General features: G+C 45.0%; 1 protein-coding gene across 1 annotated transcript in view; it reads right to left on the bottom strand.

The window, feature by feature from the left end:
• The window catches only part of LIMK2 (LIM domain kinase 2), a 55,566-nt gene extending 40,056 nt beyond the window's left edge, over positions 1 to 15,510 (bottom strand). The window contains exons 1-2 of the mRNA XM_054594355.1: positions 15,388 to 15,510; positions 3,359 to 3,458 (exon numbers count right to left, since the gene is read on the bottom strand). Of these exons, the coding sequence (XP_054450330.1) occupies positions 3,359 to 3,458; positions 15,388 to 15,403 (116 nt within the window). The 5' untranslated portion in view covers positions 15,404 to 15,510. The remainder of the gene's footprint in view (positions 1 to 3,358; positions 3,459 to 15,387) is intronic.
• Between the last annotated feature and the right edge of the window lie 374 nt (positions 15,511 to 15,884).

Genomic DNA, 15,884 nt, shown 5'->3' with positions numbered 1-15,884 from the left:
GATGGGTGGTCAGCCAGGTGTCCAGAGATCAGAAGGATCCTGGCCAGGTGCCCAACTGTACCAGCATAACTATAGACTGGGCTACTTCCGGCTACTTCCAGGAGATCTGTCAGCTGGCCTCCCCTGTACAGTCCCAGATTCCAGCTGTAACTGGCTTTCTATTGTCCCAGGGACCTGACAAACTGGCAGAAGGCTGAAAGAGACAGGATTAAGGATGTGGCTGCAGACAGAGGATAGAGTAGAATAAAGAGAAGTGAGGGGAGGAGTTTGAGCCAAACCCCAGCAGTTTCTCCATTCAATATCCAGCCCCACCCTGTGATTAGGAAAACAAAGCTGTGGGGGAAGGGGAGAAGAAAGTCATTTCCTTTATTGTAACTACAGTCCAGCTGGGTAAGAGCAAGGCTGAAAGGGAGTCAGGAAGAATGCATTTATTTAGGAGACTGAAGGGAGGACCCTGTTTCTAGCAGGCCTGAACCCAGAGACTCTGATTTCATCAGAGAATTAGGTGAGCTGGGGTAGAAAGTATCTTAAAAGACCATTCAGGCTGATGCCTCATGATCCTCATAACCCAGGTTACTTCTGGAGTCAGACAATACAGTCCTTCCTCCCATTTGGGCAAAAATCAAATCGGCTCCAAAACAGCTCTTCTCCCTGGGGCAAACAATCAGGCTCCGGGTCATCCAGTTTGTATGGGAGGGCTCAGGAGTCAGGAGATATTTCAATATGTTCCTTTAATAGTACTGGATTAGGAAGGCTGTCCTTGAGACAAAGCTGTAAACAGGAGACAACCTGGATGCTCTAGTTACCCCACAGGCATGATCTTTGTTTTAATTATGCAAGGGTAGTTCAAAGTTAACCTTAATCTCTGAGGCTCCACATCAGATGACCAAAGAGTATATGTGTAATAAGAAAAATAAATGTGTGCATATGTATATGTGTAGGCAGACTTATGTATATGTATATGTACATAGACATACACTCACAATATAAACTAACAACTACTAAGAGTTTTCTATGTATTAGGTGCTATGCTAGGCACTTTATAAAGATTATACACCTAATCTTCCCCAACAAACTTTTGGGATAAGTACTATTCTTAGTCCCATTTTATAGATGAGGCACCTGAAGCTCAGGGAAGTTACCTAAGGCCAGTTAAGAAATTGCAAAGCCAGGATTTGAAACAATAGTCTTATCCCATAGCCTGTACTCTCCCATGATAATATGCCTTACCTCTTCAGGAGCATGTATTTGTATGTCTCTCTCTCTCTCACACACACACACACATTCTCCCTCTCTCTCTCTCTCTCTCTCTCTCTCTCTCTCTCTCTCTCTCTGCCTCTGCTACCTAACAAGCTAGCAACTGACCAGACCTACAAATACCCCAAAACTTCAGTTCTAAGGCCAACTCCTGTTGCCCATGGCCTGTTTGTGTAACTCTTTGTCTTTTGGTTTTGGGCCTCTCATCTCTGATATGAAAGGATTATATCATACTGTATGTGGTCTCTTCTGGTTCTTAAATTCTTTAGTTAGAGAAGAATCCAGAAATTCCAAAGATCAGCTTTGTCCTATCTGGTCCTGCTTATTTTGGATAGAAAATATTCACACAAATAGGAATAGAAGGGACAAATATGATCATGGGTTAGATGCCAAGGCAAGTTTTGACCTGGGAATTCATTAGGTTCTGATGGGGCTCTTTAGCCTCAGGTCTAAAATAAAAGGGCTGGCCCAAGGCTTTATCTGTAAGGTCCTTTATAGCTCTGACACTCTGCTTCTATCTTACTTAAGGGCAGAGGAAAGATAGAGTCCACTTCCCTGAGAGTCAGAGGAGATGGAACCAAGGCAATTAGGTACAGAGAAGACAGAAGGGTTCTGAATTAGAGTTGAAAGGGAAAAAAAAAGCTCGTTCCTTTCCAACTCTTCCAGCTGCCAGAACTCTTCAGGCCAACCCCCCACGTAGTTGGGGAGGGGGCGGGGGAGGGAGGCAAATGCTTAAAGGTCAATTAAATTACTTGGTATCAGCACGGGGGACGCTTTGTAGCAAGAGCTGTATGTGGGTGCTGGAATTTAGAGCACATGGTGTCTCATTCTCAGGGTGTGAGCACAGCCCCACTGCTTCAGACCGCAGGAGCCACACATGCCCACCCAGCCTCCGAGGAGGAATGACTGCAGGCCAGGCGCTGTTTCATGTTTTAGAAAATGCAACGACAAGCCCCCACTCTTGAGGATTCTGATCTCACAGGGGAAAGGAACAACCATTCAGCCAGTGCCCACCATGTGCTGGGCCCTTGCCATATATTATCTCATTCAATCTTAATAAGCCTGAGATAGATTCTTAACATCCGTATTTTCCTGATTAGGAAATTGAGCCTTAAACAGCAGAAACAAATCTGACTTTAAAGTCTGCATTATTTTCAAGAAACTGTGCTGCCTCTAAACAATAAGAACTATAATAAAGTTAATAACAAAAAGCAGGAGAGGATAATCAGCAACTCCCCAGGCAGCAGAAGACAGTAGACCAGTAGCCCTGACCTGACCAATGGTCACAAGGTCAGAACTCTGGTAGCTAATGATAACATCTTGACCTAAATTATGTTTCAGGTCCTGGGCCACAAGGTAGACCAACCAACCTCTGGGCTACCTTCCCAGGAGACCAGACAGAGGGACCCAGAAAAGACCTAAGAACTGTTCTTAAGACCTGAAAAAATCATTTATTACCCTGACCTCACTTCTGGCCAATCAGCTCCCAGCATAACCCCAACCCCTAGCCCATCGTTTCTCGGGATTTTGTCCTCTATAATCTGTAACCTACTTGGCGATTTGGATCTTTAAAGCCTAAGTGCCCCATCTCTGTATTGGGTCATTCAATATTAAAACTATTTTTTGTCTTTCTATACTTCAACCTGCTGCTCATTTCTTTGAGACAGGCAAGTAGGCCTAAAGAAAGAAATAAGGAAGGAAGGAAGGAAGGAAGGAAGGAAGGAAGGAAGGAAGGAAGGAAGGCAGCCAGCCTGATATGAAGAACAGCTGGCTTTGCCAACTGCACTAAAAACAACCCTTAAGGCACCTGCATAATCAATAGTGCAGGCATGGGAAAGTCACTCTGGGCCTCAGTTTCCTTACCTAAAAATTGAGGGTGCTGGGACACCCTAAAAAGACCTCCTCTCATCCCCGCCAACCCACCTCTAGATGCACTTGACCCATTTGCGGCTCTTCCACATTCACCTCCGCACATCCCTCCCTACCCCACACCCACTGAAATGAAAACCCTCAAGTCAAAAGCTTGTTTTTGTATTTTCCAGAAAATGAAATAGTTCCTGTCCTGTAGTGCACTGGCAAAACAGGTGGACAGACAACTTACCGGAAGCAAGAGCTGTGCCAGGCTTCGTGGGCAGTCCTGTACAACCTCTGGCTTGGAGCAACATGGTCCCCGCAGCCCTGACACCTCCAGGCATCTTCACCTGCATAGAAAACCAAGGAGAAGTTGAGAAGCACAAAGTACTGAGAAAAAAGGGGATGGGATTCCTACTGTGTGGAGTAAGTCTGAGTTAACAGACTCACATATTGAAAGGGTGAGTCCAATGTTCAGCCAGATGCATAATTCCCTCCTCCACAAGATCTCTAGTAAGCACTGCCTGCTCATCTCCCCAGGAAGAGGAAATTCATGGCCTCAAAAGTAGTCTCATTCTGCCCTGGCTGGTGTGGCTCAGTGGGTTGGGTGCTGTTCTGCAAACCAAAGGGTCACCAGTTTGATTCTCAGTCCGGGCACATGCCTGGGTTGTGGGTCAGGTCCCCAGCTGGAAGCATGAGAAAGGCAACCAATCAGTGTTTCTCTTGTACATCGATGCTTCTCTCCCTTTCTCTCTAAAAAAAATACAATATTTTTAAAAAATGATTCTGACTGTTCCTTTTTCTATTGAAACAAAATCTGACTTTTCTAGAAGTGTCAGTCTTTGCTTATAGTTCTGAGTAAATGAAATAAACAAGGTTTCTTTTTTGGATAAGTGTTCCCTACAACTATTCCCAACCAGCACCCAGAAACTTCTCCTCTCTAGGTTAATCATGTTACTGGCTTTTCCTATTCCTCAAAGCCCTGGTTGTGCAGATTTTCCATCACCTAATCCAGGAGCTCATTCATTCATCCAACGTATGGGTCCTCTTGTTGGACCCATGAGTCTTCTCCGATCTCTATGTTGGAGACTCTTGGAAAACATCATCCCTGCTCCTCAGAGAGCAAATCCACTAGAAAAGAAACATTCTCCCATATTGTAATTTTTCACTTAGATGTTCTTTCAGAAGTAGAACTGAAAAGAAGTTATGGGTATAGAAGGGAAAGAACATTTAATTAATGCTTTCTATATGCCAAGAACTATAGTAGGCACTTTCTCATTTAATTTTCAAAACAATCATGTGAGATAGGGATAATATACTCATTTAATGGACGGGAGAATTAAAACTTGGGGCCAGGGGTGACAGGCTAAGTGGCAGGTCTAGTATCTCAATTCAGGTTGGTTCATTCTAAAGCCCACACTCTTTCCAATCCATCATGTTAATTCCTACTCGTTCCACTTAGGGGAACCAAGGAAGTCTCTGTAGGGGAAGTTGACACTTGAGCTGAGCCATGAAAGATGGGAAAGATTTGCCAAAGGCTGAGAAAGAATGGTGAAGGGCTGAGATATTAGCAGGGACAATAGCAAAGAGTTGGTCCATGTCCCTCCAGGAGGGACAAAACACAATACACCTGGTGTGGTTCAAATGCCAACTTCTTGAAATAAAGAGGGCAGCTAAGACCAAGCTATGGTACCTTACTCAGCCCTAGAAAGCAGGACAAGGTTGTTACAAGAATCCCTTGTGCATTCTGTGTATGCAGCTTTGTTCTCTCTGGGTAACTCCAGACTGCCACAGGCACAGTGACAGTCACCAATCCTGTTTCACAGGCACAGGGGCCATAAATAGACAATGAATGGCTCCGGGCAATTCCAGATTGCTCAGCAGCATTCTGAGGCAGCCAGGCCATAGACAGCTGTCCTCATACCCCAAAGGAGAATTAACTAAGCTGGTAGAAGGCTTTAAAACATCGACCCGCCACACCTTCCCTCTACTTCCACAGTGATAGGATATATGAGGTCTGTCCAGAAGGTATCCAGCCACGTACTATGAAAACAAGAGACATTTATTGAAGAACATGCAAGATACAAGAAACACTGTACATAGGACAATAAACCTCAGTCCCCTTCAAAGTAGCCACCTTGGGACCTCACACAGTTCTCCCAATTGCCATCAGCTTCCCCATCGTATTTTCCTGAATCTCATCCACAGTCTGAAATCTCTTCCCTTTCAAAAAGGTGATTTTAGATTGGGGAAAAGCCAGAAGTCACAGGGTGCCAAATCTGGGCTGTAGCAGGGCTGGGTCATCTGGGTGATTTGATGTTCACCAAAAAGCTCCGCAGGAAATGTGATGCATGAGCAGGTGTGTTGTTATGATGAAGCTGCCAATCACCAATTGCCCATAGCTGTGGCCTTCTGAATCATTAGAATAGTTTCTGCAGAGGAATGTTCAAGCTTAAAGCAAAATTTGATGCAGGTTCATTGCTCTACTTGCTCAGTCATTCTGAATACGACAACCACACAGTAAACATGCTCACTCAGCAGCATGGTGAAGTCGTCATTGTTCATGTATGCGCATTCCAGTCCACTCTCTTTAGCTGCCAGGTTAACCCTTGCGATGTCCTGCAAACCCTTCTCACTATATTAACAATGGCTGGACTTTTTCTGGACAGACCTCATACAAACCCATCACCTCCTGGATCTAAACTTCTTAGACTCTTGTGAGGAGCCTTTTTATAAAAAAAAAAAAGATTTTATTTATTTATTTTTTAGAGTGAGGAGAAGGGAGGGAGAAAGAGAGGGAGAGAAACATCAATGTCTGGTTGTCTCTCACGTGTCCCCTACTGGGGACCTGGCCTGCACCCCAGGCAAGTGTCCTGACTGGGAATAGAACCAGTGACCCTTTGGTTGGTAGGCCAGCACTCAATCCACCTGAGCCAAACTAGCCAGGCCTGAGGGACCTTTTTGGTGTTTGGGTAGTACAGGCCAGAGTGCACTATCACCTTCACAAACTCCAAAGCAGGATGTCTGAGAAACTCTATTGGGCAGGAGTGGGGGGGGGGGGGCCCGGAGGGCGGTTAAGAAAGTGAATTAGTGAGAGGGGTTTTTGATGAACACGGACATCCAAATAAATCTCCCAAGTTCTGGAGGTAACAGTTTGAGGAATTTTTGGAACTCTTACATAGAAGGGCTTTCAGAGTCAGTTTGTGAACTGCCACCCCACCCCAGCAAATTTCACTGTTAAGCCACACCTTGTTTCTTGTTTTTAATTTTTAACCCCAAAGTAATAGTCTATTACCAGACCACCCACTTACTCAGCAATTCAGTATCTTGCCTCTGAATGACTTTTGATTGTTTCCAAAACAAATCAGAAGTTTCCACTATGAGGGTATTCGAGAGCTATTGCTGTACTCTCCAGAGCCTGCCCTGTCTCCTCCAGTCTTGTGAAATTCAAAGCCATTTAATACTTACGTAGTACCCTGTGGTAGGCACTTATGGGCTCAAAAATCAAGATCCCTACTCCCTCCTCTCACATCCGCCTGGTTTCACCTCCCAAATGTTTCTCCAATCCTTCCCTGCCCTATGCCACAGCCCAAGTTTAGGTCTTTGGTTCCTCTTCCCTGTGTACTGCACAATATTAGCAGACTCGCCCAGACTCCCCAATGTCTACAGAGCAAAGGCTCAACTGCTTAGCATGGTACTGCTGTTCCGGATTCCATCTTATTCCACCTCTTGGAAGATGTGCACTTACAGTTGTCTCCACCACCACTCTCTTCTCCATTTGCTCCTTCCAATTATCACTTAAACTTAAGCTCAAGTCTTTCCCATTAAAAGAAAAAATCTAGACCCCATTTTCTCCTCTAGCTACTACACTTGTTCCCCTCTTCACAATCGCATGTATTAGAAAGTTGTTTACACATCACTGCCCACATTGCCTCACTTTCCAGTTACTGCATAATCCACTACAATCTGACTTCCACCCCCACCATTTCTCGTAAATTGTCTCACCAAAGTCAACAGTGACTGCTTACTGCTAAATTCAATGGACACGCATCAGTCATTTTTTCAGCAAATATTTACTGTGTGCCAACTATGTGTCTAACACTGTGCTGCAAACAAAAGTGAGATTTAATAGCAGATGTCAAACAATAACAATTATTTTAATTATAATTGGGGCAAGTGGTGTAAAGATGACATCAAGTTGTTAAATAAGGAAATGGGGCTGGGCAAACAAATATCCCTTACGGAAGTAATTTCCACACTGACGTCTAAAGGATAAATATAAGTTAATGAGGCAAAAAGGAGGAAGGAAGGATAACACCAGAGACTGGGATTTGGGGACACCTGTGTAAAGGTCCTGAGGCAGGAACATAAACTCCTCACACACCAATAAAGTTAGCTGTTATTCATTACAAAGGACTAGGGGAACCAAGACCTGTCCCTGGCCTACTATAGTCCCTCATTAACATTAATTGAGGGAAGGAATGGCCCTCCACAAAGTGGCCCCAAAGAACCTTTATCGCATTGTCTCTTACAAAAGGATGCTCTGGTCACATCTTGATCCACTTTATACTCCTGCCACTCACCTTCCTGTTCTTAATCCTAACATTCACACCTCAGCTCTTCTGTGTTCAGAATAGTTTACCAACCTTTTCCCTTAATCAAACTTCTATTCTTCCTTAATGGTGCCAAGGCAGACAGTGTTGCTTTCGCTTTGTCTATACCCGTTTTATATATTGTCCTGTAATCACAGTTCATTATGTTTCCATCTCCCTCATTCTCTTCCTCTCTGCCTCCTCCCCTCCAGCTCTAAGGAGCAAAGGTTACACCTTGAAGATCTTAAAATCTCTAAGGTATAGCATAAAGCCTAGTGCAATCCTTTGTGTGGTGAATCCAACTGAATAATTATACCCAACTATCAACTATAAAGGTAATTTCCAGAGATAAGCTCCAACGGTCAGCAGGGATAATTCCACTGAAATAAGTGTCTGGCTCCCAGGGTGACTACCTACTGGTAAAGGCATATGTAGATACACAGGTCTTGTGTAGACACACAGGTCTATTGCGCTGTACTTGAGCAAAGATGCTTACCCAGAGCCTTTAGCCTCCCAAGCCCAGACATTCTTCAAATGAATACTCTTGGAATCTTCAGCTCCCTAACAGCCCTGAAAGTTGATGATCCTAACTCTTTTACAACCTTCATTCTAGAAAATGCAAGATAAATATAATAACACAAAGTCTATGGAGACTTCAGTGAGGCCTAATGGAAGACCAATGCAGGGTCCAGTCCAGTCTCCCTGGGACATTCTTTCTTTAGGAAAATATCTCACTGTACCAGGCTGTTCACCTCTCCATCTACTGTGTTTACCTATGTGCAGACTTAACAGTGGCTACTGATTGTCAGAGTCCAGAAAGGGAGCTTGATTAAGTAAATGTCCCCAGAGGCCTCAAACAATAAGGGACCTTTATTAGGTGTCTGATAATCAGAAATCTGTGCCTTCATTATAAGAATTCATTGCTTTTAGGAAGTAGTAAATGTGCAGTGCAAACAAGGTAAAAATTGTAACAAATGCCTCATTACAGAGGTTCTCACCTTCACGCTCGTTTGGATACTGGTATAAAATATAGTCAGTTTATATACACCTCCCTCTCTCAAGTTCATGATTGCTGATGTGACCCTCGAACAATCTGTGAACGCACTGGGCAGACATTAGGATAGCAGGATGGTAAGGCTGGAAGGGCCTTTAAAGATCATCTACTCTAATCCAATCCTTTTAGTTTTCTTAAAGAAAACTGGGTTTCTTCCCTGGCTGGTGTGGCCCAGCTGATTGAGCGCCAGCCTGCAAACCAAAGGGTCACTGGTTTGATTCTCAGTCAGGGCACTTGCCTGAGTTGCAGGCCAGGTCCTCAGTAGGGGGCACGTGAGAGGCAACCATACGTTGATGTTTCTCTCCCTCTCTCTAAAAATAAATAAAAACTTTAAAAAAGAGAGAAAGAAAAAACTGGGTTTGGACAAGGAGAATCAAGTTTCCTAACATCAGAAAATTGGTCTGGGAGGGGCTCAAAAGGGTTCTGAGACCACCAGATCAGTTGCATTTTTATTACCCTATGTAGCCTTAGGCATGGTAAGAAGACTCGCTCAAAACTAGTTATTCATGCAGTGGAAGGGCTCGGCCTGGTATCCCAGCTCAGAGCCAGTGCATTTCCCACAAGATACTAACATTCACCTTAATCTTGGTCTAAAGAGCTGGGTTTCTGCAAACTAGTCCTTTTCAGACTTCAAAGTGGTGAGAAATCTCCAAATGCTGAGAGTTCATGAGACCATGAAGCCTAGCCTGAACCAACATGCACAGATTCCATCCTTTCATTTGAGAATAATCTTTGATGCTTCTCATATTCCACTAGACAATGAGAACCAGGAACAAAACCAAGCCAATTCAGTGCAGCACAAAACAAGTAAGGTAACCACTGTGCCCCTGGGAACTAGCAGGTCAGGTGTATAAATTCCACTTGTTCTGGGATAAAGCAGGAAGCAGAGGGGCAGGGGCAGCAACTGATGGGGGAACGGGGAGAGGGGTAGAGAGAAGGGGGCACATCTTAATTAAATGACTACCAACAAGACTATGGTAATGATTAACATTTCTGTAGATACTCTCCCCTGTATCCCAAAGGGTTTTCCTTCTCACTACCTTACCAAGTATTACCACTGGGAGTGTCGAAGAAATAAAGATTAGATGATGTTTAAAGGAGCTTCTGAACTTCTCTGGAATTAGATTCGTCCTTCATGAAAGACGAGATCAAATTATTCCTTCTGGCTGAGTCTTTGTGACAACAACCAGGGGCCTCTCATTTTTCAGGTTAAGGCACAAACAGAGGCATCTCAGAAGGTTTCATTCTTGCTGTTGTTCTCTTCTGCCCTTGAGTTTATTAGGAAAAATTTGTAAGGATTAAGTAGAAAAACTGAAGTTAGACCTGGGTATGAAACTTGGCTGTGTCCTTCGGCATATTATTTAACCTCTCTGATCTTGTCTCTTAATATTTAAAAAGAGGATAATACCACTTCCTCACAGGATTAACAAGAGGATCAAGAGAAATAATGAAACATATGTGAAAATACATCCCATAGTGCCCAACACTTGGTTGACAACTGAATTGTGAGTAGCTTTTCTTCTATCTTTCATGTATATCTAGGGGATTGGCCAAGGAAAAGGTTGAGCTTACTAAACTAACCTCCAAAATCTGAAGGGAGTGTTTTCTAAACAAATTCAGCAAATGCTGCTTTATGTGCCCATGTGCAATATGCAGACTAGGTCACAAACTGCAGGGGACCCTTGGTGAGTACTGCTGGGGTGTGAGGGACAAAGATATACAGGCAAGAACACATGCCAGAGAGGGACAAACCACGTGCTAGGGACAGGGCAAACTTGGTAGTCATAAGATACTGCGTAGATTAACAACCTACACAGATGGTTCCTGTGGTTTTCAGGGCACTCAGGTTCTCACTTCCACCCATAAGTTTACTTAGCTGTAAATGAGTTGGCAATTTCTTATCTGGAGGAAGGCCTACAAAGAATCTTTATTAAAAAACTGGTTAACCAATTCATATATTCCCATATAGCAGTTCTCTACTGATTACCAATGACAGGGGGAAAAAATCCCAACTACTTTCACTTCTTATGTGTCAGTGTCCTAAGCACTATGCAAGCATGAATTAATGGAACAAAGATCCTATGAGGTAAGGATTAGTATTAAATAACTATTGTTTCCATTTTGCAGAGGAGGAAACTGAAATGTTCAACTAAAGACCACAGGTCTGCTAACTCAAAAGTTTATGTATTTGACTACTTTCTTTCCTGAAAAATTATAGGCAGAAGGAGCTGATACTCAAGGTATACTATAATAGAAACAAGCAATGGTTTCATGTTCTAGCTACTGTTGGATATAAATTATTAGATAAAAGAATCTAATTCTTGCTACTGTATAAAGAAAAATCAAGAGTGAGGGAAAGAAGAGACTGCTACAGCTGCAGGTTTTGTCACTGAAATGCTGAAGTGACGCCCCTCCCCACCCCCTAATCTGTCCCTTCTGAAACTGCTCCTTCCAGGTTGCACTGATCACAAGCTAGCTCTGGGCTGGGAATCAACCCAGCCTCCAAAAAATGCAGAAATGCGGAAAGCTTAATGCAGCCCCTTGAACATGATGGGTTTCTATTCGGCTTTGGGTAGTCATCTTGGACCCTACCTTGATCCCTCCATCCCATACCCAGGGCCATCCAAGTCACCCTACCCTGCCTGTAATATGAGGCATTCCTACTGGTCAGTCCCGCCTTCTCCATTCCTATCACTAATATCTCAGCTCAGGGCCCACTGTACCTACCTTCAGATTGGTACCCTTCCTTACCCTTGTCCAATTCATTCCGCCATCAAAGCCAGATTGATAGTCTAAAACCAAATGCCCACATCATGACTCTTCCTGCCTCTAAAACTATGGTCCCTATTGCAGACCAGAAAATTCCACAAGCCTAGCATTAAACCACTCAGTCAGGCTTCAGCCACAGGCTAGCATTGCCTTCCATTTCCTATGACTCCCCCACCTCCCAATCCTTGCCTACTACATATATGAGCAGAGACTAAAATAAAATAAAATAAAAATAAAACCCCAGAATTTATTTATAAAATATTATGTATTTATTCTTATATGTTTAAATGTCAGCCACCTTGAAAATACTATCTGATGCAGTACACCTATTAAGACTTTTTCCCACTGCTCAAAACAGTTTTTGAACTCGTTGATTTTGATGCCTTTTAGTACTTCTGCTGTTTTTTATTTCACCTCTTCCACGCTGGCAAATGTTTTGCTTTGAGGACTTTTTTCATCCAGGGAAACAAAAACAAGTGGCTGGGGGAGAGATCTGGTGAATAGGGAGGGTGGAACATAGGAGTCATGCCATTTTTGGTCTAAAACTGCCAAATGTTCAGCAGGATGTGGGCAGGTGTGTGTTCATTGTAAATCATCCATCATGAAATAGGCAAATGCGTTGAAAGAGTCCTCAAAAAATTTTTTCACTGCAGCCGAACGTAGCCTTTTATGACACCAGCTGGTACACTGATACAGAAGGGTTCCTAGAACACTCCCCTACTGGGAGATGCCTGTATTACAAGGGCCCACCCTCTAGAAGATAATTCCAGCTTTTTGGGGTGTCCTCCCTCATATCAATTCACCATCCTTTGTGAAGACCTTGAAACGTGTCCAGCTTTGAATCCTACCCTCAGTTTCTTCCCTATCAGGATATCAACACCTCCCACCCTTTTTTAACCTATCTGAGACTTCATCTTATGTCCTTTAAGAAGCACTCCCTGATCTAATCTGGTAGGCATCTTGGACACCCTGCTGGTCTCCAAATATGCCAAGCATATTCCTGGCTCAGGGTCTTTGCTCATTCTCATTCTGTCTAAAGTGTTCTTCCCCCAAGCCTGGCTCAGTTGTTTGGAGTGTCATCCTGTACACTAAAAGGTTGCAGGTTCCATCCCCGGTCAGGGCACATACCTAGGTTGCAGGTTTGATCCCCAGTCAGGGCACATATGAGAGGCAACCCATCAATGTTTCTCTCTCTCTCAAATCGATAATCACATCTTCAGGTGAGAAAAAAAAAGTTCTTCCCCAGATATCCAAATGGCTCAAACCCTTGCTTCATTTCTCTGCTCTGGTGTCATTAACCAGAGAGGCTTCCCTGACCTCCCACTGCTCCTGTGCCCTTTTCTTACTTTATTTCTCTTCAGAGCATTTATCCCTGACATATGATATTCATATATTTAATTATTGTCTCTCTCTCCCCACCAGAACATGAGGGAAGGGATTTAGTCTGTTTTGTTCCCTGAGTACCCCCAGGTCCTGTAAGTGCTTGGCAGATGTTAGGAACTCATTATATAGCTGTAAAACGAATGTATGAATAGAGCTCTTCCTCACCTTTGAAATTCCATGCTACCATATACAGGCTTTATACAGTTTGTCTTGATTTGTCTTTTTTCCTCTCTCTCTCTTAACTACTCTAAGCAAACATAAACCACATATTTATTTCTGAAAATATTTATTAAAGGCTTACTATGTGCCAGACTGTATACCTCAAGTAGCCTGGAATATTAATTAAAAAGAGAACTGAAGGAGAAGTCCTAGGTTAATCCTAGCTCTACCACTAGATGAGTGACCGTGGACAAATTCATTTTTGTCCCTGGGTCTCAGTTTCTTCATATGTAAAATGAGGAGAATTTCATTATCTCAAGTCTCTCCTGGCTCTAGCGTCTGTTAAAATTTATAAGAGGTAAACCTTGTCCCAGCCCAGTGCCTTAGACATTACAGGCACTCAGTAAATATTTGATTTCTTTGTAGTTGCTTCTCCTGTTACACAGGAATCGGAGTTGTCCTGGAACAGTCCAGCCAGAACAAGTGAAAGTTTAAGTCCCACTTCCTTCTCTGACTCCCCATGCAACCTCATTCTGGTGGTGTGATATAGAGGGGATGAAGCACTAAATCTGAAGTTGGAAAATATGATCTCTGACCACTGCCATTTATTTGGCTATGGAACGTAGAAGTCATTTCTGAACATTAATCTCCTCACCCATAAAAAAGCCATACTGGCTTTCTCTCAGCTCTTCAAAGGTACTACATGCCTTCCCTCCCCAGGGCCTTTTTGTGCTCACCCTCTGCCTGGAATGTTTTTTGCCTTTTCTTTGCTGGACTAATTTCTACTTAGTCTCAGGGGTGGCGTTAACTTACTTTGTAAAGAAAAGTATTCCCTATCCACTCTCCTCACCCCTGGTGCACTCTTATTACCTCACTGTTTAATTTGAATTAATTTTTATCTCAACTGTTACCTCAATTATTTACTGTCCATCTCTAGGACTATGAGCATCACAGAGGCAAGGAATGTCTGCCTGTTCATCACTATACTCCTCAGTGCTTGGCTAAGTGCATGGTACAGAAGTATCCAACAAATATTCTTACGGAAGAGTGTATAAACTAATGCACCTAGAGGCTTAATGCCTCTATACAGTTTCTTGGTTCACTCAGAGAAAACCCTAATAAACAACTGCACTTTAAGATCTTTCACAAGTTTCTGAGAATCAAGGTTCAAGACAGAGAACCTATGTCACACAGGGGTTAGAAAAAGTCATGGAAAATCAGAGTTGAAGAATTCTGGAAGCTAAAAAAAAAAGAAAGGGACAGGGTGCATTTCTCCCCCCACCCCGGTCCTTTCTCTGCAAGTCTATTATCAAGAATGAGGAGAAAATCCCATGTTCCCATGGTGAGGAAGTGACCCACTGGTGGCCTGGTCCTTGTATTCAGGATGGAGGAAGTGACTGTCCACCGGCTGAAAGCCAGGAAGCGGGGGCAGAAATCCAGGACAAGCTCCCTCCTCCACTATTCCCTCCTGCCACCTCTAGAAAGCTTCTGGGCGCTGACCCTGGTCGACCTAGAGGCTGGGCCACCCACATAGGGGCTGGGAAACACAGGCTACACGAAGTCCCTGGTGCTGGGGGACAGGCCAGGAGGGCAGGAAGCTGCAGGGTGGTGTACGAGGAGACTGAGACGGGACTGCAGGCCCAGCTAGCCTAACCCTGAAGCTACCCGTCCTCCTTGGACGACTCTTCCATCCAGGAGGTGTTTGGCCACATTTCTTGTCTTCGACAGGCCAAGGGAGAATCCAGAACTCCAGGGGCCCTACCTCCCCAGGAAGAATGCTCCGGTCTCTCCTCACCCCTAGTTCGTGCCTTAAACCCCACGGGAACCCGCACTCTCCTACTTCCTGCAAAGAGCCCCAAGACACACGCGAAAAGCCTTGGATCCCGTCGGGAAGTCATACTCTCCTCCATTTTCCACAGAAAACTCAGGACTCGGGGTGACTTTCCATCCCCTCATAACTGCCTCGAACCCCGAGGTCCCCGTACTCTCCATACCCCACAAGAACCCAGGCTCCTCGGCTTCCTTGCAATGGTTTTAATTTGAGGGTTCGCGGGCTCCAAGTCCAGCAAAAAGCTGGCTCCCTGGCAGAACCCACATCCCTTCCTCTCCGAGACCGCAACGCGCGCGATGCCGCCCCACCCGCCTGCCCCTCGGAGCCCTCTGTCTCCAGCCCCCCAATTCCAGGAGTCCCACAACCTCCGAGTCTCTGGGAGCGTTGTGCTCACTCCCCAAATTCTTCCGAGAAGACGCCGACTCCCCCAGGCGCTCTGGGGCCCGGCTTCCTAGATAACGGCGGGACAGGACGGCGCGGCCCTTCCTTACCAGCCTGCGCGGCCATGGGTCCTGGGAGCGCGGAAATGAGGAGGAAGAGGCGGGAGGCGCAGCTGCTCTTCTCGGGTCCTGCGGTCGCCTCAGGCGCGGGAGCCCGGGTGCGAGCTGGATGCACCGCCTACGGCGCCCGGGCGAGACCAAACCGCACCTGGCACCGGGGCCCACCCGCCGATGCCCCGCCCCACGACGTCCCGCCCCGGGACAGGCCCCGCCCCTTGGCTCGGGCTCTGAGGCGGTCTTGGCGCCCCCTAGTGTGAGCAGCACCCTCCGGGAGTGCTCGGGTAAGGATGATGCTGCGCAGGCGGGAGCCCCCAACACAGAGGACCCTCAGCCCATTTTACAGATGGAGACAGCTGAGGACCAGAGAGGACAATTTGAACTGCTTCAAAATGGCACAGCTCTATAGGAGCTGAGCTGGCATGGGGACCCAGGTCTCCTGATTTTGAAAAGCTCTTTCCAATAGAGTGGAATCAAGAATGGAGAAATAA

The sequence above is a fragment of the Pteronotus mesoamericanus genome, unplaced genomic scaffold, assembly GCF_021234165.1.
Source record: "Pteronotus mesoamericanus isolate MK-2021 breed Mesoamerican mustached bat unplaced genomic scaffold, CSHL_Meso_final scaffold_507, whole genome shotgun sequence".
In the NCBI taxonomy this organism is placed as follows: Eukaryota; Metazoa; Chordata; class Mammalia; order Chiroptera; family Mormoopidae; genus Pteronotus; species Pteronotus mesoamericanus.
This window is presented reverse-complemented; position numbering and strand designations above follow the sequence as displayed.